Source organism: Clarias gariepinus, chromosome 1 (genome assembly GCF_024256425.1).
Source record: "Clarias gariepinus isolate MV-2021 ecotype Netherlands chromosome 1, CGAR_prim_01v2, whole genome shotgun sequence".
Lineage (NCBI taxonomy): Eukaryota > Metazoa > Chordata > Actinopteri > Siluriformes > Clariidae > Clarias > Clarias gariepinus.
Genome location: NC_071100.1, coordinates 48,854,891 through 48,877,873, shown reverse-complemented (window position 1 = coordinate 48,877,873; position 22,983 = coordinate 48,854,891). Strand labels below are relative to the sequence as shown.

Genomic DNA, 22,983 nt, shown 5'->3' with positions numbered 1-22,983 from the left:
TGGCCTTTCTTAAGAGTTTATGAGGATATTTACTGTAATACATTCATTAGACATTCTTCATAATAGGGTCCTGAATTTAAAGGGTCACGGTTGTTACTTTGAGCTATAAACTTTCTGAAACTGGATTTAAAACAAAATGGCCACCAGGTGAATAGATGGAAACAGCTCTGAATTATGAATCGCTCTGTGTGTGAGCTGGAAAGGTTACCGGTGTGTACCAGACATGGCCAGGAGATGGCGCCACTCCTGCCTCTGATCTGTCTCTCATGGAGGAGACGATGAGAGGTGTTTGTTTCAGCTGAAGATGAAACCCGGACTAAAGCACACTGTTGTGTAACACTTTTGAACTCCGCATTCTGTCAGTTAGTTTTCTTTAACAGGAGCTCCGACATTAGTGCGGCAAATTATATTATACACATTTTCCAGACTTAATGACACGGTGTCATGTTTACTGTGTGACCCGTCCTGCTGTGAGTACTGAACACATCCTGTACTGAAGTATTAATAGTTACCCGAGGTAAAATATTACTCCAGTGAAAGCAGAAGACCTCTCAAGTACTCGCTCAAAGTAGCTTCTGTTGACTTATGGTGCCTGAAGTTTAACCTGCACCATAAGTCAAATCGACATGTTGAGTAAAAGTGATGTTATGAACAGTTATATGAACAGCCAGATTTAATAATCTTCTTTATGTAAACAAACACCTGCACCAATAGATATTAATTCTAAAAGATAAAGTGAATATTTTTACTGGGATTAGTTCATATTTTCACTTTGGCTGAAATAGCAGCGCTGAAGTGGTATAAGTGAATTTTAACACGCTGGAGTCAGTTTTAAGACAAAACTTCATCTTTATCCGATCGTTTTCTATTCTGTCCACCTCTGGCACTGATTGTTGATATTGTGAATGTTCAGCGTTACGTGCCTGTTTAAGACGTACAGCCTCACTAACCCCATGTCATTTGATTTCTTTCAGTAGAGAAATCCATAAGGTTTTGACGATCTGTATTATTATTCCCGTATCCTCCTGGTGTTGCGTCTCGTCGTGACCTGGACGTGCGCCTGGCTTGGCACTGCCTGAGCTTTCTGCTGTTTCTTTTGCACTGGCTCTGAACACAGCCATCTGTCGAAATCCGTGAAAACATTCTGATAACCCGTGATTTTTATGCGCTTGGATTACTTTTGATGCTGCGTCCTGACCTTTTAGGATGATTTAAGTTATTATTCTAAGACAGAATTGAATGCTCAGCTTAAACCCTAGTATGTTTTTCTTTTCTAGTATATATTTTTTCTAGTATGTTTTTTTCTAGTATGTTTTTTGTGCAGTTTTTCATTTCAAATAGGGAAATAGGAAGAACTATCATAACTGATTTCTGTAAGCGCACAAACTAGTACTGAGCCCATGTTCTCAATTCATGTACTATTTCTCACATAAACCACATTTATGTATAATTAAGTTATTTAAATATAATATTAAAAATAATAAGATTTAATAAGATTAAGCAATTCCACTTTCTGCATTATGATTGGTTAAAAGAATTTGATCTACTCTGTGATTGGTTCAAAACCTGGAGCAAGAAGGGTTAGGATTAGTGTTAGTATAAATGAGCTGGAAGTGTATAAGTGACCCGGAGTTTTATACAAGGACTGTATTTATATACGACCACACAGGACTAAACACTCTGCTCCTACTTACTGTATATACTGTACTGTACCACTCAGCTCATTTGCACACTGTTATGCTGCTATGCTCATTACTGGACATCTTTATTTTAAATTACATTTTAGTTCTATTTTAACTTGTACATAATATAAATGTTACAGCCAAAAGTTTCCTATATTTTCCTTATTTCATATTTTATATTCCTAATTTGCATATTTACTTTTCATAATCTATTTTTCTTTTTATTATTATATTCTTATTTATTATATTCTTTGTTTAAAATACTCTATTTTTCTTTTTAATTCTTCCAATTTCCAAAGTCATGGACAGTTGTTAAAACATTTCCCTACATATCATAGTGTATGATAGCTCATAGTGTATGTGACAAATAAAATTTTAATTCAATTTAAAAAAAAAAGATTGTTTTACACGTTTATTTTAAAAAACAAGATTTTGTTTTTGTCAGTGTATTTGCTGGAGTAAAAAAAAAAAAAAAAGCAATAAACACTGAACACTGATTAGTGAGCTCGTTAACGTGACCAGGCACACAAATTTTAGTGTTCAGGAGCTAATGTGCGTTTGTCCTGCGCTGATTGCCGGTTTGCTCGATAAATCTGTCCTGAAATAACCAGGGAAGCTGACAAGAGCTCCACGTCTAACGGTGTATTTATTCGGACAGACCATTTATGTCGTCTCCGTCTATCTGAGCTAATAATAACTCTGGAGCGAGCAGGTCGATTATTTGGATTTTCCTTTACAGAACAAGCCTTCTTCTTCTTCCTAATGTTTAAATGTTTTGGTTCAAAATCTTGCATTAATTCTTAATGCTATGAACTGGACTTAAAGGTTATAAATGTACACAAAACAGTCAAGAATATCATATAAATATTGTAATCATAATATAAATACACAGAAGAGTGTCTTTTTGGAAACTTAACCCTGCACAAAGACACGATGGAAATCAGTGTGGGAGAAGTTAAAAGCCCTTCCCGGCTGTAAAGCATGGTGGCGGCGGCATCGTGTTAGAAGTTACAAAACGCTGACCCTCGTGCGCTCCAGAATGAGCAGCAGGCTAACTGTGGCTGTTTAATGGTCAGTAATCAGCGGCTTGGTTAAGACTGATAAATGCATCTGCATCAGCGCAGCTCGTCCCATGGATCAGTTAATCCTGATTAAAAAGCCACTTCACTACAGACAGGACGATGGCTTAGACGGCATCTGATTCACCGTAATCAGAAAATCATTTTCTTTACTGCTCGCTGGAGATCTTCTTTACTAGAGTCTCAGGAATCACAGGCTCTCTTCTGTAGGTTACTGTTATTGCTGAGAAGAGAAATATTCATCCTCATTAATCTATGTAAACCAAGCCTGAGACACCTGCGTGGCCATGTGGAAGGACGCGAGCATGGGCATGTTTTAAATACGCTGCTCTTCATCATCCTGTCCAAATGATCTAATATCTGTCTGGGTTTTTATTCTTTTTTTATCAATTCCTTCCTGCACCAGATTCTTTCACACTGACTGGTTTATATTTGTCTTCAAAGCATTAAAAATACAGGTTTGTTTAAAATGATAAATACTTTAAACCTAAATTGTTAGCTATTGTGTGATGGACGCTTCCAGCCTCCACTTTAAGACACGTGTGCGAGGAACTCGTAGTAGACACTGCTCCATCTAGAGTCTGTACAACCTGATCCAGTTTACCACCATCGCCATAGATTTATAATCCTTACACATTTTATATACTGTACAGCCAGGCTGTCATGATTAGCTGTCTAAAATGTCTATATTAGTACAGAAAGGTCTATTCCGGTAGTTCCTCTGTAACGGTACTTGCAATGACATTGCATTGTCTTGTAATTTTTTTAAATGCTATATGCACACACACATGGTTACAATGCTTCAGTAAATAGTACACGTGTACAGATGTTGACTATACGAGTGAGGCATGCACACTTAGACCGAGTGTGAGAGACGGTTATCAACACTCCAGCAGCGCAAGAGAGAAAACCATTGGCTCAGTTGTGATCATGTGTCGCTCGGCAGACAAAGCGCATTCCTACTGCTCGTAGTACAAAACCTCACTCGCTTATCAAGTTATAATTGATTAAAATTTTTGGCTCATCTTGCAAAACACCCGCAATCCAAGTTTAACTGTATTAAACTGTTTAACTATGTTAACACTGTTTTGTTGATAATTTTCCGAAATTTGGATTATTCACAATTAGGACAGCTTTACAGGACGGCCATTTTCTATCATTGTGCTCATGGACTGATTCACTGAAACCAGTGAGGCCAAATCACTTTTTCCGCACTCAATATACAAGACTTTGTACATTTTATACACTCACTTACACAATAAAAATATTGTATATAATTTTAAATATTGGTATCTGGTGCACTGCAGTGTCTATTACGCGGTCCGTTCGTGTCTGCAAATCATCTGAATGTTCGTAAGTCCAGGACTCCCTGTATTGTCCTTAAGCCATTTTGGAAGTTAACTTTGTGTCATTGTCCATTTGGATGACCTATTTGTGAACAAGCTCTAATCTTCCTTCCTCATGCTGCCATCTATTTGGTAAAGGGCACCAGTCCCTCGAAGAGCAAAGCATTCCATGCCACAGTCAGGATGGTGCTTTTCAGCTCACAAGCCTCCCACCTTTTCCTCCAGACACAACAATGGTCATTATGACCAAACACTTTGATTTCAATTTATCAGACCAAAAAATATTTCTCGAAAAAGCAAGATCTTTGTCCCCATGTGCAGCTGCAAAGCGTAGCAATGGAGCAATGGCTTCTTCCTTCCTGAGAGCCTTTTAGGTTTTAGGATTGAGTTTTAGTCTTGTTTACTGTAGATATTTTTGTACCTGTTTCCTCCAATGTCTTCACATGGTCCGTTGCTCTTGTTCTGAGATTGATTTGTACTTTTTGTATCAAACAATTGGACAGTCTCCTTCCTATGCAGTATAATGTTTGTGTGGTCCAGTGGTATTCATATTTGCGTAATATTGTTGTTTGTACAGATGAACGTGGTATCTTCAGACATTTGGAAACTGATCCCAAGGATAAACCAGACTTTTTGGGGGGGGATTTTTCCTATTTTTTCTGAGGTCTTGGTTGAATTTTTTCTCCATGAGGTCACACAAAGGGGCAGTGAGTTTGAAGGTCAATTAAATGATGTCAGTCAGAAGATTTTCTAAAGACATGACTTAATTTTCTGGATTCTTCCAAGCTGTTTAAAGGCACAGTCAACTTAGTGTATGTTAACCTCCCAACCTGGAATTTTGATTATAGTGAAAGGAAAGTGTAACAATCTATCTGTAGACAATTGTTGGAAAAATCATGCATAAAGTAGACTTACCGACTCTTCAAAGCTATAGTTTGTTAACATGAAATATGTGGAATGGTTAAAAAAAGAAAGTTTTAAGACTTCAACTAAAGTGTATGTAAACTTTCAATTTCAACTATACATGTTCCTAAAAAGGTTAGTAGTCCCAGAAAACTAACTGGGTTCCCAAACAGAATTAGCCAGTGGATAGCATAAAGCTAACAGGTTTCTGGAAACGTTCCTGAGCTCCTTTACACCAGAATAAGTGATGTTCTCAGTAGCAGAACTATTTTTATTTTCAATCTTCTAGACTGTAACAATGGCAAGCAGCAATTAAACTCTAAGCACCCTTAGTACGTTTCTGTTTTGATTCACCATTAGGGAACCCAGGGAGAACTTCTGCAGGATTTGTTCCAATGCAAATGTCCTACAAAGCTCAAAAAAGATGGCTGAATTCCCAAAAAGGTTCCTCCAATAGAAACACCTGCAAAATTACGGAATTTCTGGAGATAAAAAGATTGCTCTGATGGAAATGAGCCTAAGAGTTTCTGAATTCCTGGAAGGGTTTTATCCAGTATTCATTATTGCTGCTTGCATAAATATTTCACCCCTTCTGTTCAGACCAGAAGATAGGGGAGGTGAGCTCCTCATTCTGTTTATTATAATATGTCTTTTTAGCTATACTGTAATATTTTTATTACTGGAACTACAGCCAAAATATGTGTATGTAGACATGTTGAGGGTCTGTTTATTGAAATGTAACATTTTATTTTATTTATGTCACTAAAATAATCCAAACTTCCCATCACTACTGTGCATGAGCCTAGTTACAAAATTCCTGGAAAAGTTCCTGGGAGCTTGAAAAGGTTTTTTTGGTGAAGACAAAACTAACATTACTAAATCCCTGGATGTTTACAAGTGATGGATGTAGAGGTAACCATGGCAACCAGTAACAGCAACCATTACTTGTGAAAATATAGAGAAGGTTTTGCTTTTAGGTGAGTTGCTTCCTAGGGATTTTATTTAAGACTGTTAAAAATGTATTTATCTAGGCATTTCCCCAGGTTTGTTTCAGTACAGATGGAACAAAAGTTCTGAATTCCTGAAAAAGTGGCTAGACTCCTGAAAAAAAGGAGATTTAGAAAAAGATCCTGGGTTTCTGTAAACCAGCATTCGTGGTGCACTGTGTTGTAGTATTATTGCTGCAGGCACTGAGGCGTGACCGGTGTGACCAGTAAGCATGGAACTGTCTATGGCTTTGCCATAGATTTAGATTTATTTCTACCCTTGAAGAAAATGATCATGCTCTCTGAATGTTCCTTCAGAATTCCTCCGGTAAAACCTGCTGTAAGGTTTAAAACTTCTGGTAAAAGTCCCTAGGTTCCTCAAACCTTTGGTGTACCCTACATGAACTTGAGGAACTGAATTCCTTTTTGTTCCGAGTGCAGAAGCTTCTAAGTTGCACAACAGAAATGCATTTTTATAGATTACATTATCAAAAATGGTGTGCATTAAAAGCCTACAATCTGCCTTTTTCTCCAAACTCTGTGAGCAAATTAGTTTTACACACATTACACACACTTACAGCAGTCTCACAAGACTACGAGCGCTAATTAGTGGAAATCCTGTGCGTTAGAAGCCACACACGCAGCTATACAACCCGCACGCTCACTGTCGAGTTGAGTCTTAAGCCTTTGAATGTGTTCGAAGAGGTAAAACTTCACTGTTTCTTTATAATCCTGCAGGTGGCGCAACCTGAACTAGTTACACATTTTCATCGTGTGGTAGGAGTGAAAAAGTTTGTTTAGAAATAATAATTATGATGATAACAGTGATACGCGCTGCTCATGTTTAAATGCTGTGCTTGTTTTTTAAGTGAGAAAACTAATGTTATATAATTGTAAAAAAAATCTGGGAAAAATTTTATATAGAATCAGGATACTTATTAAATCATGATACTGACTGCTGATTTATTAATTTTATTGTATTTTGTTATATACTTTAATACATATTTTAATAAATACAATCTTAGATTTTTTTTACTCTGTATAGTAATGCGTGTTTACTTCTTTACTGGTCCTTTCCCCCTTTATTTGTTTATTTATTTTCTTTATATATTTATAACCTTTGCAAATACTTTTGATTGTATTAATTTTCTGTGTCATATTTGTATACGGTATTGGTGATAAATTTATCTAAGACTGTATTTAATGTTATACATACCCTAAAAAAAATGTCTGTGCCAAAGAAGCAACTTCTGAAGTTTAAAAGTGATCAAGCTTGCCTTCCTTAAAGTTTTTAAAAAAATGTTGCTTACATTTCATAAGTATTGAGAAAAATCAGTGTAAGCTTCTACTCAGATTATTCATCTGTGCACACACCCCAACGCACTGTAGACCGGACAATTATGGACATAGCACATTTGCACACACATTGCACATTTGCACAAACAATACGGGTATATATACGGGTTTATATTTCCTATATATTTTGAAAACTTGTATATTTTGTTTTACTTTCTTATAGTTAAGATATTTATTTATTTATTGCCCCTTTTCTATTTCTCGTTTTTATTTCTTGTTTTTTCTTTTTGAGGTCACAGGCACTCGTGTAAGCATTTTACTGCATATCTTACTGTGTAAATTTTTATTTGCAGCACACAACCTGTAAAAATTGTTGCTTAAATAGTTTTTTTGTGAAAGCTTAAAAAACAAAAAACCTGTAGTGTCCGTAACCATGTCAGATTCATGTTGCAAAATCTTAACAATTTAGCCTCTTAGAATAATACACCTTTTCAGTTTTATGTCTTTTCATGCTAAATTTAAAACGGGCCAAGTTTCATCTAAACGCTGTTAAATGTTTTTTTTATTTTTTTTATTAACATACACTACAGACATAAAAGTGCAAGAAAATGTATTAAGCAAATATGTTTTTTATCTAATTAAAATATAAATGTGTTGCATATTAATAAAAATTTAAGTAACATGGATTGGGAGATAAGAAGCGTTAAGTATCAAGAGAAATAGTGTTACAGTATATGATTAGATCTAAAAATTAAGTTTTTCACTCTAAGTGAGACACTTTTTAGCACGGATACCATGTTTTGGCCGTTGGTCTTTTTAGTTGTTTTTTAAGCGTTAACAAATGAAAATTGCAACAAAAATTTTTTTTATACTTATAGAGTCACAGTATTAATCGAATTGGCACCGAAGTATCGTGATAATGTGGTGACATTATAATGTGGATTCCCATTACTAATACACACACAAGCTGTATGTGGTTAAATTATTGTGTTTATAATCCTGTAAATGTGGGTTGGGATATGAGGGATACTGTTACTGTTACTGTTATTATTACCTTATAATAATAATAATATTAATAATAATATTAATAATAATAATAATAATAATAAGGATTTGAGGAGGCCGGGATTAAAAGCAGGTCTTATGTTTGTTTATTTCCACTAAACCCTGTTCTAGGTGATGATGATGATGATGATGAAAGCCCTAAGGGCATGGAGGCAGTAAGGAGAGCCGCAGTGTCCATATCATCACACACACACACACACACACACCGTTATACAGGGGATCAGTCGCTTCCATTACAGGACGCATGTTTATAAACCGCAATGTCTCTGTGTGTGTTATATACACATACAAATGAGCATAAATAAGTGCCCCCCCCCATCCCCCGCCCCCCGCTCACCTTACAGATCCAGGCCATTGTGTGTGCTCGGCACTGCACCGTTATGCAGCCCGGCGGTGTGTGTGTGTGTGAGCTTCACGGCTTCTCTTGTCCTCCTTCTCCTCGCTGTTTACGGCCTAAATCCCGCGAGCGGTGCAGAAACACGCGCATAGTGTTACAGAGGAACAGCGGCGTCTTTATTCTCTTAATTCTGTTTTCCTAAAGAGACTCGGAGCGACCGCGAGACCGCGGGATCCGATTGGCAGATGGGTCTCGCGGGCTCCGCCCCCTTCGTCACGTGACTCGCGAGATCGCAGACTCCCTGAATAAACAACCCCTAATAATAATAATAATTTGTGGTAGTAGAAGTATTACAATAAATAGATAATTTACGGTCACTGCACAAGATTTAACAATATGAACTATATTAGTGTTTATATATATATGTAATTAGTAGAAGTAGCAGTTCAACATTACATTTTAAAAAGTCAAATTGCAGCTGTTTTACAGTGTGAATAAAATAATAAATAATAAAAACTAGTTTCAAAATATTAAAAAGTAGAATAAGTAGTTCCAGTAAATTATTATTATTATTATTATTATTATTAATATTATTGTTGTTATCATTATTATAGTGGTTGTTTCTGATGTTTTTTATAATTACAACAAAAGCAGACAACAGCGGCAGCAACAATAACAATAACAACAACAATAATAATAATAATGTAATTTGTATTTGTATTGTAAAAAAAAAATCAAAAGAAAGTATAGATAGCAATGTACTGTATGATGATAGTACTATAAAATGCATGTAGAAAAGCAGCCGAGATATTAACTTAAGTTAAAATTTTAAACCATAAAAATAGTGCATGTTTAAACAAAAACAACAATATTTATATTATTATTATTATAGTAGTATGAATCAACCTAACAGTAATAATAATAATAATAATAATTATTATTATTATTATTATTAGCTTCTTTGACATATACAAAAGACATATAATAATATACAATAATGTACAACAATAATAATAATAATACATTATAATTATTATGAATTAGTTTTCATATTATTTGTACACTGTAAAGTAAAATAATTAAACAAAAGCTCCAAAACTCAAAATCTCAATAAAATTGGCAAATAATGATCATCAGCAGCATTCAAAATTGTACAGTGGTTTGCTGTGTGACCCTGCAATAATGAAACAAAATGTAGTTAAAAAATATGTAAACTAGCAAATCATTATTATCATCATCAACATTTAAATGTATTATAATGTGCAAGTAGTTTTGTGTAATGACATTATTATTATTATTATTATTATTTGTCTTTCAGCTGTTCCCTTTAACTACAGGCATAATAATTAATTACTTGAGATAGTTATTAATAGCATGCTGTTACTGTAAAACAGTCAGGGGATCAACTTTAACTTCAGGGAGGTAAGTGTGCCTCAGCTTCACCTCATCACTGATTAGTTTCATGCAACAATAAAACATTCACTAAAGATAAAATGACACTGAAAAATATATGCATACTTAAAGTAAAACTTACAGCAAGGATACAATGTGCGAAAGGAAAAATATAAAATAATGTTTTTCAATGTAAAATTATATAGGGGGCACAGTCTGGCTATCCTGGCATGAGGTAATGTGCAAATCAAGCCGTGCAACATGAAGCTGAGGTAATTGTGTGTAAATGTGGTGGAAATCAGTGAGAGGAGAAAGAAAAGAGTTTAAAAGGTTGCAGATGTGGAGAAACATTAGAAATCCATTTGACTTTAAGATACAAAGAGCAAAAAGGGAGCGCAGCAGCGGCGGCTTCTTCCTCTGAGTCTTCTCCTTTTCTAACCGAGTGTTCTCCTTCCTTTGTCTGTCTGTCTCTTCAGCTGTCACAATTAGGTTTGGTTTCTCTTAATACACACAGTCAGCGATTTACACCATACAGGATATAGGATTAACTTTAATATCTTTATGCTTTATACAGTGGAGAACCTAAAACCAGTCTCAGAAAAGTTTCTGTCTGTCTATATGTCTATCCAGCCAGATTTTCTTGCAACATCACGCAAAAGTGTCTGAACAGAATGGAATGGAACTTAGACAGTACTTAGTTATCTGTCTGAAGGTAAACCTCCATCATAAATGAAATAAAAAAGTTGAGTAAAAGTGAAATTAAGATAAAAGACATTTTAAGACAAAACCTCATCTTTATCTGATCTAAGCAGGCGGTCTGATCCTGGCTCTGGTGTACTGAGAAAACTTTCTACCCTGATGGTGTTCAAGCTCTAGTGAAACACTGGGATCAGAGCATTAGTGTAGCAGGGGATTATATAGAGAAAATAAAGGGAGTTTTATTCTTTAAATTGTGTTCTGTTCTTCTGTTAAAAAGTCCAGCTTTGACTTGAACTCGTTTTAAAGAATGACGTCCTTTTTGTATCCATTTATCCTTTAGACTTTCACACTGGAGACTCCTGCTATAAATTTTAAATAGCCCTCTGCACTCACCCCTACATCACATCCTTTAAATTCCACACTGACTCTTCCTCCCTGGTCAACCTTCTTTTGACTTATATATCACCCTCGTTATCCCCGGGGGATCTTCTTTGAAGAAGTTCTGAACTTCCTCAGTACCCTCAGGACATCCCACCACAAACATCTTCCAGCTGTGTTGTTCTCTCTGCATCTGTTACTCTTTTACTTAACTTTCTCCTCACACTGTAAGAAATATCCTGGACCTGTCCTCCCCAAGTGTGGACATCATTGTTGCCCTGCTTCACGTCTCAGATCATCCGGTCAGTCCATGTGAAGTCAAACAGTTTCCAGGAAAGGTCAGGTTCCATCATGCCAAAATGAACCTTATGGAGAGAAACACAAGATCTTAATTTCCAAACAAGACAAAGAACTTGACTTAGGTCACAAGTGGGCAAAGTACATAGGGGACTCCCATATTAAGGCTACTACTATAGTAGTGGTATACCACTCAGTTGGGAGGGCTAAAAACTATCACGGGCCAAATGATGTTAGCCGACCACATCTTCAAAGCTAATGCTCGCTCACGCATCGTTGTGAGCGGCGTAACACACTCGGAGGACAGCGCTATACACTCCTTCCACTTGCGTGAGCTGACAGACGCCCTGATTGGCTGTTGAGCCGGTATTAATGTGGGAGCACTAAGTACCTCTCACCCTCAGCCAATCAGCTCTCTCTAGACCTCTGGCTGTAAGAGGTTACAGCATCACCTGGGAATAGAACTCGCGATCTCGGCATGATAGGACGAGCACTTTACCACTTTCATAGACGAATAAACCAGTCACTTGGTCTGTCCGCTGTGCTTCAATTAGCTCACTGATGCTGTCCGTCACAAATGTCTCTAGGTTTGTTTCAGCTGTTTCTACAAAGAACACAAACTATTTTAACATTTCCTGGTGAAATCCCGAAGAACAAAAAGTGGACGTTGTTGAGAAGTTCCTCCAGGAGATGTAGAGAGAGAGAGACAGAGAGAGAGAGAATAAGGGAAAAATGTGCACATTCATATCAGATCCAAGAGAAAGAGAGTACAATTAACTTATTTTATATCAAAAACTCTTACACATTGCCATCAACAAGGGTGAGTCGAAAATTATCCACACTCTGCGTATATTAAAACTTCTGTCTTATCAGCGCTTTCCGTTCCTGTCTCCCCAGTCACTTCTGTGGAGGTGTCAACATGTTACATCAGTTCATTTGTACCTGCGGTGCGAGCAAACATACAGTAGACGACTCGCTTGTGATTAACCCGAAAGAAGAGCAACGTGCAGTGATTCGTGTTTTTTCTTTCAGTGGTTTGAGGGTGTACCCGATGCCGAAACAACTTACTTCAAGGCGAGAGTAAAACAGGAGTGTTTGGATATCTGCAGAAAAAATATGGTGCGATATTTTTAAGAATATGAAAGTTTTTTTGAAGAGAATCATTACCGCTGACAAGACACGGATTCATCACTGAGAGTAAAGGGCAGAGTATAGAACGTAAAACATCCTCAATCACAGACCAAGAAAAAGCTCAAAAGTCGACCATCGGCTGGAAAATTCATCAACGCTTACAGTTTTCTAGGATTCTCAAGGGCCAGAAGTATTGGAAGTATCATAATCAGGAAAAAGGTTCGACAATCAACAGTGCTCGTTACAGTGAGACGCTCATTAAAGAGCTGAAGACAAAACTTCAGAATAAACACAGAGGACCGCTTTCCGAGGACATCGTGATCTCACATGACGATGCACGTCCTCACTGTCGATTAAAGCGTCTTCCCTATAGTCCTGATCTCATTCCATCTGACTATGGTCCCCTGAAAGCAGCCCTACAAGGACGGAGATTCACTTCTGATGAAGAAGTAAAGACATCGGTGCAAACGTTGTGCAGCTCAGCCTTAAACACTGTAAATGAGAGAATACGAAAGCTTGTTAACAGGTCCCAGTACAATCGCTTCTCCTGTAAAATAGCTTGTTTCATCTCTCAGTGAATAAATAGACCAAATCAGAACAGAATGGGGTTTAAATAAACAATATTTATTGAATATATATATATATATATATATATATATATATATATATATATCAATATGCATTTACAATTCTTATATTCTTATATATACAGTATTTATTTTATTAAAACTGTAAATCTGTACATGATAAACTTCTGTTTAAGCAACAGCCCGGGCATTTCTAACATAATCACTTCTGTATGTCTGCACACACTCGCAAGCATGAATGCTGTTGTTGCCTAGTAACGACACGACACTGTTTTTATTGTAACACTGTGCTTTACAAAACTGTGATGCTGCACAGCATGGCTCGAGCACTAAACCCTCAAATGAACAAAGCCTTAGTGTACTGTGGTTGTCATTTTTTAAAGCTTCCATTTCACTACATAACTAAACCCTGAATGAAAGAGAGAGAGAGAGAGAGTGAGAGACTAGTCAGTGTCTCCTCATAGCCAACTGTGGTTCTAACCGAGGTTGATGCTAAAGCACAATTCAGTTTGCAAATGACAGTTTTTTATTAACTGTCCAGTGGTGTTAATCAATCCAAGTAAATGGTTCTGTTTCACCCTAACTTTTGTTGAGTACAATGTCTGGCACAATGTCACAGACAGGCGTGGCGAGGTGCACTCCGCAACTTAACGTCCGGTATTGCTGACATTAATCTGGCTTACTGAGTTTCATTTTTTTCTTTTTCATGTCCAGAAGGAACTTACAGTTTATCAAAAAGACAATATTTGTAAGTAAAGTGGTGAATGATGTACAAAAAGTCCTTTACGTGTGACCTGTACAAGTAGAGATTCCCAGGAATAAATATAGCTCAAGGAAAAGTAAAAGTCCTCCATTTTTCTGATGTCCTTGAGGAAAAGTACAAAAGTACTCACCTTCATATTTACTTAAGTATCAAAAGGACGGGTCTTGTTTTAGCCTAATGTAGGCAACAGTAAAATCTCTCTCTCTCTCTCTCTCTCTCTCTCTTTCTCTTTCTCCTGCTTGCTGATAACCTAAACGTGCCGTTTTCTACACTGTCTGCAACCAACCAGCTCTGCTTCTACACCTTTAACCTTTTATTACAAGCAAGTAACTTACAGTGAAGCACAACTCATCTTCTATACCACTTTATCATGTATTCAGGGTTGCGCGGGAACTGGAGTCTATCCCAGGAGTCTTAGGGCGCGAGACAGGGTACATTCTGAACAGGTTTCCAATCTACACACATACACACACTCACACACTCATTTACACACTACGGGCAATTTGGAAACGCCAAATAGGCGTTTTTTTATTGTCTATTTCATATTTTGCTTCTTTTACATCTCTTTTCTAAATGTTTTGATTGTTTTATGTTTTTATAGTGCTTGAAATTGCTAATATTGGTAATATTTTTGCGTGACTAGAACAGATTATCTACATTTGCATTGTTTCCTATGGGACAATGCGTTTCACAATACAAGATACACCTTATAAACTCTCCCTCGAAAATGGATTAAAATTGTAAGCTGAGGTACCGTTATATATTTATTATTATTAGAATATTGATAATTAGCCTACAGAGGTGTCAAGTAACGAAGTACAAATACTTCATTACCTTACTTAAGTAGAAATTTTGGGTATCTATACTTTACTGGATTAATTATTTTTCAGCCGACTTTTTACTTCTACTCCTTACATTTTTACGCAATTATCTGTACTTTCTACTCCTTACATTTTAAAAATAACCTCGTTACTCAGGAGGATTAATTTCAGGAGGATAAATCGCGCCATCCGGATGGAGTGAATTTGATTGTGGTTGGATGAGAAGTATAAACATACCATTCCGACACCCTATTGGTTGGTTCACTGCAATCCATTGCAACTGCACATGATGTCACGTCACACACTCCAGCAAGGACGTAATAAAATAGCATTTTCGGTTGATAAGGTTGTGATAAGTAGACAAAGATGTCCGTGATAGAGACTCAAGATTCGAGCGAAATCTTGAAGGGAACAGCACCAGCAAGGTAACAGGAATGATTATATACTGTATATAATTTTTTCTTTTTGATGAATCACTTGGATTAATTATTCATTCTGACAGCACTAATGTTTATTGTAGACAACCATACAAGGGTAATTGTTACTAAGCCTGCCCTGGGTGCACTAATTTTCTTGTATGTTGCCCTCACAGATTCCTGCAGCTAACCTTGGATGTACATTTATATTCCTATAAAGGTTGATGACACGCCTCTGAAGTTTGACTTTTTGCACCATTAAAATACTTATAGGCAACTAGTTATCATATCTTCTTCTCTATAAAACATGTTAATGCTCAGTAGTACACATATATGGTTCTTTAATGTATTTGCATAGTACTAAAATGCATTCTTTTTTAATTGCCATATACAGAATCTTAAATCACTATGGCCGTTAAAAAATACCACAAAAAAACAACACATTTTTCGTTTTTTTTTTGAGGTGTTAGTGCAGTATATAGGCCCGTGGCACAGCCTAAGCTTTTATCCTTAATGCTTTTCCCCCTCACGTTACTTTTACTTTTATACTTTAAGTAGTTTTAAAACCAGTACTTTTACACTTTTACTTGAGTAAAAAGCTTGTGTTGATACTTCAACATCTAAAGAAGTCTTTTTAAACCCTAGAATCTATACCTCTACTCAAGTAATGAATGTGAATACTTTTGACACCACCCTATAGCCCAGGATTAAAATCTGAATACAGATGTTCAGTTCTATTCTTCACCTTTACTATCCTAGTATTCACGCCTCTCATCTGCTTACAGAAAACTCTATCACTTCATCACTTCCTCCTCTGTAGACTCCAAACCCGGAGTCCTTTTCCTCTCCAGCACTTTAATGATCCACTGACACTTTTCTTTCTTCACCTGTTCTGTGGAGGAAATCACAAATCGATACCAATCTCCTCTTCCTTGTCCAAGCTGTAATCCAACGTGACAGCTCGGAAGATCTCCTTTTACAAGGGAAAGCTGGAAACCTTCTGCAAACTGCACCTAATCTTTCCTTGACTTATTAACTTTCTTTTGCTCCCTTTCTTCTCTCAGACAAGACATGTCTCTGCTCGGCGCTCAGAGATTCATTGTGGCTGCTGGAGATGGTCCACTCTCAGGTCCCATCATGTGTCACCTCGGCGTAAACAAGGACAACTGAACGTCCTCCTAACCTCACGTTGCTGGACTGACTCAATCATGCGGGCATCTCCTTTACAACGTTAGGATGCAACGGATGCAGCTTTAAAGAGCCCACAAAGAAAAGCCAGTGAAGAAAGCCCTCTAAAGAGCCCTCTAGAAAGCTCTGAAGAAACTGAAGCGCTCGTGAAGAAAAAGCCCCAGTAGAAAAGCTATTTCCCTTTTTCCAGCATAAGTTTAAATACCTGAAAAATTTCTATCAATATTCATTAGTTAATTATTAAATCTACTGTATTATGATTTGTTCGGCCTTGTTGAGTGACAGCTCACAGTTTCCTCTTATATTATCTCTCCCCCTAATATCTTATCTTTATTTATTAATTATTCATGTGTGGTTTGGTTACCATGGCTTTGTTAATTTCTTGTTTTTGACCGGTAACTTGTCAAGTTCCTGTATTTGATTAAATCCTTTAAATAAGCAGTTATTAAACTGATTATTAGGTAACCTGACCTCGACCCCTGTCAGCTGTCCAATACAGGCCAATATCAAACCTCCCCTTCATCTCTTATATTCTTGAAAAGATGGTAGCGGAGCAGCTACATAGAAATGGCATACATGAACTGTATCAGTCAGGATTTAGGCCTCACCACAGTACAGAAACTGAACTCGTTAAAGTAGTAAATGACATCCTATTGGCCTCAGATCAGGGTTGTGTAACTATGCTTGTATTACTCGACCTCAGTGCAGCTTTTGACACCATTGGTCATAGTATTCTTCTTCACAGATTAGAAAATGTAGTAGGAATTAAGGGTACAGCCCTTTCCTGGCTCAGATCCTATCTGACCGATCGTTATCAGTATGTAGACTTAAATGGTGATTATTCTGCATGTTCCCTAGTAGAGTTTGGTGTTCCACAAGGTTCAGTTTTAGGCCCACTGCTTTTTTCCCTTTACATGCTTCCTCTGGACAACATAATCCATAAGCATGGTATTAGTTTTCATTGTTATGCTGACGATACACAGTTATATGTCTCAGCAAAACCAGATGAGAAAAACCAGGTTACTAAAGTTGAGCAATGTGTGCAGAATATAAAAGATTAGATGCTAATTAACTTCCTTCTGCTTAATCCTGATAAGACAGAAATTCTACTCATAGGACCGCATTTAGCTGGAAGTAAGATTTTAGATCACACTGCAACTTTAGATGGCACTTCTGGTTCATCAAGTGCAACAGTAAAAGACCTCGGTGTGATTATAGATTCCAGCCTTTCATTTAAAGCTCATGCAAATAATATTACCAGGATAGCATTCTTTCACCTCAGAAATATTGCCAAGATAAGAAATATACTGTCACTAAACGATGCAGATAAACTAGTTCATGCTTTTATCACCTCTAGGTTGGACCATTGTTAACGCCTTACTGTCTGGTTGTTCAACTAGGTGCATAAACAAGCTTCAGCTAGTCCAGAATGCAGCAGCAAAAGTCCTCACTAGAACCAGAAGATATGAGCACATCACACCTATCTTATCTTCACTTTATTGGCTTCCCGTGAAATTTCGCATTGATTTTAAAATACTACTCTTGACATATAAAGCATTAAACGGTCTCGCACTGCAGTATCTGAGTGAACTGCTAGTGTCTTACAATCCGCCACGCCTACTTCAATCAAAGGATGCAGGCTGCTTGTCAGTACCACGTATTATGAAAACTACAGCTGGGGGCGGAGCTTTTTCTTACAAAGCCCCAAAGTTATGGGATAGTCTTCCAAATAGTGTTTGGGACTCAGACACAGTCTCAGTGTTAAAGTCCAGGCTAAAAACCTATTTATTTAATCAAGCATTTTAATAAATAGATTTGTCTTGGGTAAAGGAGCAGATCTGGGGGACTCATGAACGTAGAGTATTGGTGAACTGGTATGTTTGGATGCTGTCTTCCCCACTCTCATTGATCACTCAGGTTTGCTGACGGTGAGGTGATTGGTTGCTTTACATCTCAGCGAGCCCTCATGTCTGTGTTTTCTTCTGGCTCTCCCTTTTAGTTATGCTGTTATAGTTAGTCCTGCCAGAGCCTCTGCTTGCACTCTACACTAAATATTCATTCATATTATACATTATAAAAGCGATATACAAATAAAATTGAATTGAATTGAATTGAATTGAACTACACAGTGACATGAAACAGCGTTCCTCCTGGACCAAGCAAAAAGCACAAATTAACGACATAAATGAAGAAAAACTAACTAGCTAAATAAGACCCTGAGACGAAACAGATTTACACTATATATTTACAAAAAAATGAGTACTATACAAAAAGACAAATACAAAATGCAATACTTATAAATATAAGTACATATAAAACATATTTTAGTAGCATGTAAAACTGATCTACATCCTACCTAAACCCAACTACAATAATTTAACACCAATAACAGCAAAGTAATTGATATACTTGGGACGCTACAAATATGATATCTTTTGCACAAATAGGACCATTTTTTCCATATCTGGCAAAACATGACCCCTCTCTTATCTTTGCTAGTGTAACTGGGGTTGACACACATACAAACTGCCAGCTAATGTCTCCAAGCTGTTAAACACTGCTTTTAACTTCATCCCACGCGTTCTCAGATGTTTCATTAGGGTTGACGTGTTTCACGCTTTACACGCAACTGTTAAAAACGTTTGACTTAGCGAGCTAACGCTACCGGCTGCTGTCTGAGTGAGTGTAATTACTGCATGTAATTACTACGCGAATGCTTTCATTTCAGTCAGAACATGAAAACAACATAGACTCTCCTGTTACTACAAAGATTAGTTGGATTTGTATCATCAGAGCGTTCCGACTGGCGCTCACATGCATTTTCTCAGTTGAGAAATAATTTTTTCACGTGCAGTGAGGGTGATGATGCTTCTTAGGTCTGTTAGAATAAAATACAACAGAAAAACCTTGGATTGTGAGTAACTTTTGAGTGTTTTGCAAGATGAGCAAAACATTTAAACTTGATAAACGAGTGAGGCCTTAATAAACGTAATATATGGCACTTTGATATACTGTAGTACGCATGCACTTTGTCAGCCAAGTGTCACAATATATCAACTCCAGTGGTTCTTCTCTTTCTCTCTTGCGCTGTGGGATTGTGGGTCATCGTCTCCTATGGTCTCAGTCTCAGTGTATGTGCGTCGCTTATATAGTCAACATCCGTGTTCACGTGTATTGTTTATTATAACATTGTGACCAAAGGTGGAAAGTAACAAATTACGTTAATTCATGTTACTGTAATTGAGTAATTTTTTGTGTACTTCTACTTTTTTAAGTATTTTTTTAAATCTGTAATTTTATTTGTACTTAAGTAAAAGTTTATATTTATATAATAGTTTATATAAGTTTATATTGTTATTGTACCTCTCTACATTTTAATTATATTAATTACTGAGTAAAAAAAATTATAATAAAAAAAATAAATAATAATAATGCAACGGGAAAGGAAAAAAAATCCCCTGGAAACCACTGATTGATTAATTCATGGGCATGTAGAACAAATGCACCAAATTAGTGTGAATCGAATGTTTAATGATTCAGGATAATTTGATTAACTAAAGTAAAATTTATCGTGTACACTTTATCGACTACGTGTCCAGCATTTAGCACAATTTAGTGTATTTTACCAGTTCTGCTTATCACGTGGCCACCAATGATAACACAAAATATAGTATTTAGCAATTATGAGCAAGGTAACTTATGATCTGGGCAAATGTTTAAACTTTAAAATAAATGACCAAGACAACAGTTCTTTATAAAGAAACAAGAATTTATTTGACTAATCTACGATACATGAAACTATGCTACTTAAACACACACACATACACACAAACAGTTTGCAAGATGAAAGTTAATTAAGTTATTCTACTACTGTTAACTAGATCGATGAAAGTCACAAGAGCAGAGTCTTGGGTTTAATCTTACGGTTCAGTTATGAATCGAGCACCAATTTTCAGCAAGGTATGCAGCTTTGTTTGTTTACTTGTGTTAAGTTTCGTTCTCATCTGGTGGTTCGCCTCCAGTGAAGGGAATCAAGGCATTGCTGATTGGCTGGCGCTTAGTTGTTGAAATGATATATTTCGGTGAGGCGTTGGTTGCCTGGTTACCGATTGCGGCGCTCTGGAACGTGTGTTTCTTTGTTGCAGGACTTTGGAGTTCTGGCACAAAGTCTTGTTAAGAGTTCTTTAAGAGTGGATGATGCCCCCAGAGGCAGCGGAGCATCCACAAGGGCAGAAGGTTGAGCTTGCTGGTTATCTTCAGATGCCCATAACGAATCTCAGTTGTAGAATTTGTGTCTCTTGAGTTCTGCTCCGACTTTGGGTTTTTAATCTCACGGCGCAGGTCTGTCCCCCAGCCGTTCGTCCCAATCAGAGGTGGTTGTGGGCGTAGCCACGCCCACATGGTTCCTCCTTTTTATGCATACATTTAACCTGTGGTTAGATCCGTCACGTGTAAGTTGATCTACACCATTTGAGTGAAGCTGTGAAACTGCTTCTCTCTTGTTCCAGGAAGTTGCTTTGCAAATTTGCACCACCTGAGTTGGAAAAGTGTAACTGTTTCTTTCCTTAGTTGCTGATGTCGTGAACTGTCTCTTCCTTGTTCAACCATGTGAAAGCCATTTGGGTTTCCTCTTTTGACTGGGTCACGTCTCCAGATGTTTTACACCACAGAGTAGACTACAATAGAATAACTACAATATAAAATGAATCCGCGCCTTCTGACCAATCAGAGTTGAGTACGGCATGTGCGCACACACACACGCACAGTATAAAAGCCCTTCAGGACACGTGGTGGTAAGATGCAGTGAGAATCGCCCGGCTACACAATGGTGTGTGCTGATTGGAGTCGTTTTCTCAAGCTTTATCAAGCTAAGAAAGAGACAAGATGGATTTTCACTATTGAATCCTCCTGAGGTCAGTAATTTTCCACCCATGCTGACTAGTAATAACAACGCTGTTCACACCAAATAGCCACGTCTGGAAGGCCACCAAGCCTCTGCAGGTTCACTTAAAAAAAACAAAAAAAAACTTTTCTTTATTTCATTTCTTTTTTTTTTTATTAAATTGCAGTTAGCACTCTGACTAGACATGTGGTGTTACGTGGGCGTGTCTATAAAATGACTGACAGGATGCTTATCCAAACAACAACAAGCTTTTAAACTACAAGGTTAATTTCTCTTTTTTCAGGCATGTAATGCACTTGTGTGGATGCTGTGGATTAACACTTTATTTTTAATCTCGTCCTATATTTTTTCATGTTATTTGTACAATTATTATTTTATTTTTAAAAAATGTATACATTGGAACCTCGGATTACGAGCATAATTCGTTCCGGAAGCAGGCTTGTGTTCCAAAACACTCGTAAATCAAAGCGAATTTCTTATTCCCATAAGAAATAATGGAAACTTAAATTATTCATTCCACGGCCCAAAAAAATAAATACAGAAAACTAATTAACACTAAATATAAGATAATAATAAAACAAATTAACCTGCACTTTACCTTAAAAAGTACAAATAAATCGCGACAGATAAGTGTTTCCGTTTCTGTGAAGTGTGTGAAGCTAAAGTAGGAGAGGAGGAGGATTCAGTCCCTCCCCTCCCCCTCCTCATCTTACACAGTAACCCTCCCTCCTCTCCTATTTAAGTTTTACACACACACATACACACACACACACACACACACACACACAAATTAACAAAAAGACTGTTTTATTGGAAAAATTAGCAAGGAACATCGCTAATGACACAGATGTGAGCGCATACTAACAGAATCACTGCTGTAAAGTAAAAATAAAACAAATGAAACTATAAACAGTATAAACGTCCCTGTTAGTTTTTATCATATTTAGTCGATCTTATCCTATTTTTTGTTTAGTCGCGTTTTTGGTCGACTAAAAGTCTGGGTATTTTAGTCTGGTTTTAGTCAATAAAAAGTTACATTTTATCAATAAGATTATTATTAATTAACTTTTAAGGGTTTTCACAAAATAATTTTCTTAACATTTTAAAATGTCAAGTAAAATGTATCTTTTAATCTGACGTTTTCAAAAAAATATTATTTTCATTTTTAACATTTCAACAACTGCTGCATGTCCGTATTTCTTAAACAACACAACAATAGGAGCAGTGCGAAACTTTTTTTATATGAATTCACACACTTGTAGAGATACTGTAGCTCCCATGGGTCACAATCAATGGCTAATTTGTTAGATTAATGTGTTTGGCAACAGTTTAACTATAAAATAAAATAAAATACATCACAAGGTAATTATGCTAACATGTGGTAATATACAGTAATTACAACAAAGAGGCTGTAAAACTGGATGATTATTATGATATGCCTTGATGCATCTCTTCAGATTGTGTGCCCCACTGTTTCCCCTCTGATATTACGACACATTGCCTTTTTTTCTCCGGTTCAATATTCCAAGTTATTTGTATGAGTACTAAATAATAATAATAATAATAATAATAATATTAGAATTACATACTGCAGCTTTAAATACACAGACACTCAGGTTTACATAAGATGGACGTTTAATATCCTGTATTGTATTACAGTATTGTGATATACTGTACGTTTGTCTGATAAACAGACCGATCATATGGATAAATT

At 36.7% G+C, this 22,983-nt stretch overlaps 1 protein-coding gene across 1 annotated transcript in view; it reads right to left on the bottom strand.

Moving 5' to 3' along the window:
- The window catches only part of st6galnac3 (ST6 (alpha-N-acetyl-neuraminyl-2,3-beta-galactosyl-1,3)-N-acetylgalactosaminide alpha-2,6-sialyltransferase 3), a 42,413-nt gene extending 33,523 nt beyond the window's left edge, over positions 1-8,890 (bottom strand). The window contains exon 1 of the mRNA XM_053505891.1: positions 8,695-8,890. Within this exon, the coding sequence (XP_053361866.1) occupies positions 8,695-8,712 (18 nt within the window). The 5' untranslated portion in view covers positions 8,713-8,890. The remainder of the gene's footprint in view (positions 1-8,694) is intronic.
- Positions 8,891-22,983: the final 14,093 nt, after the last annotated feature.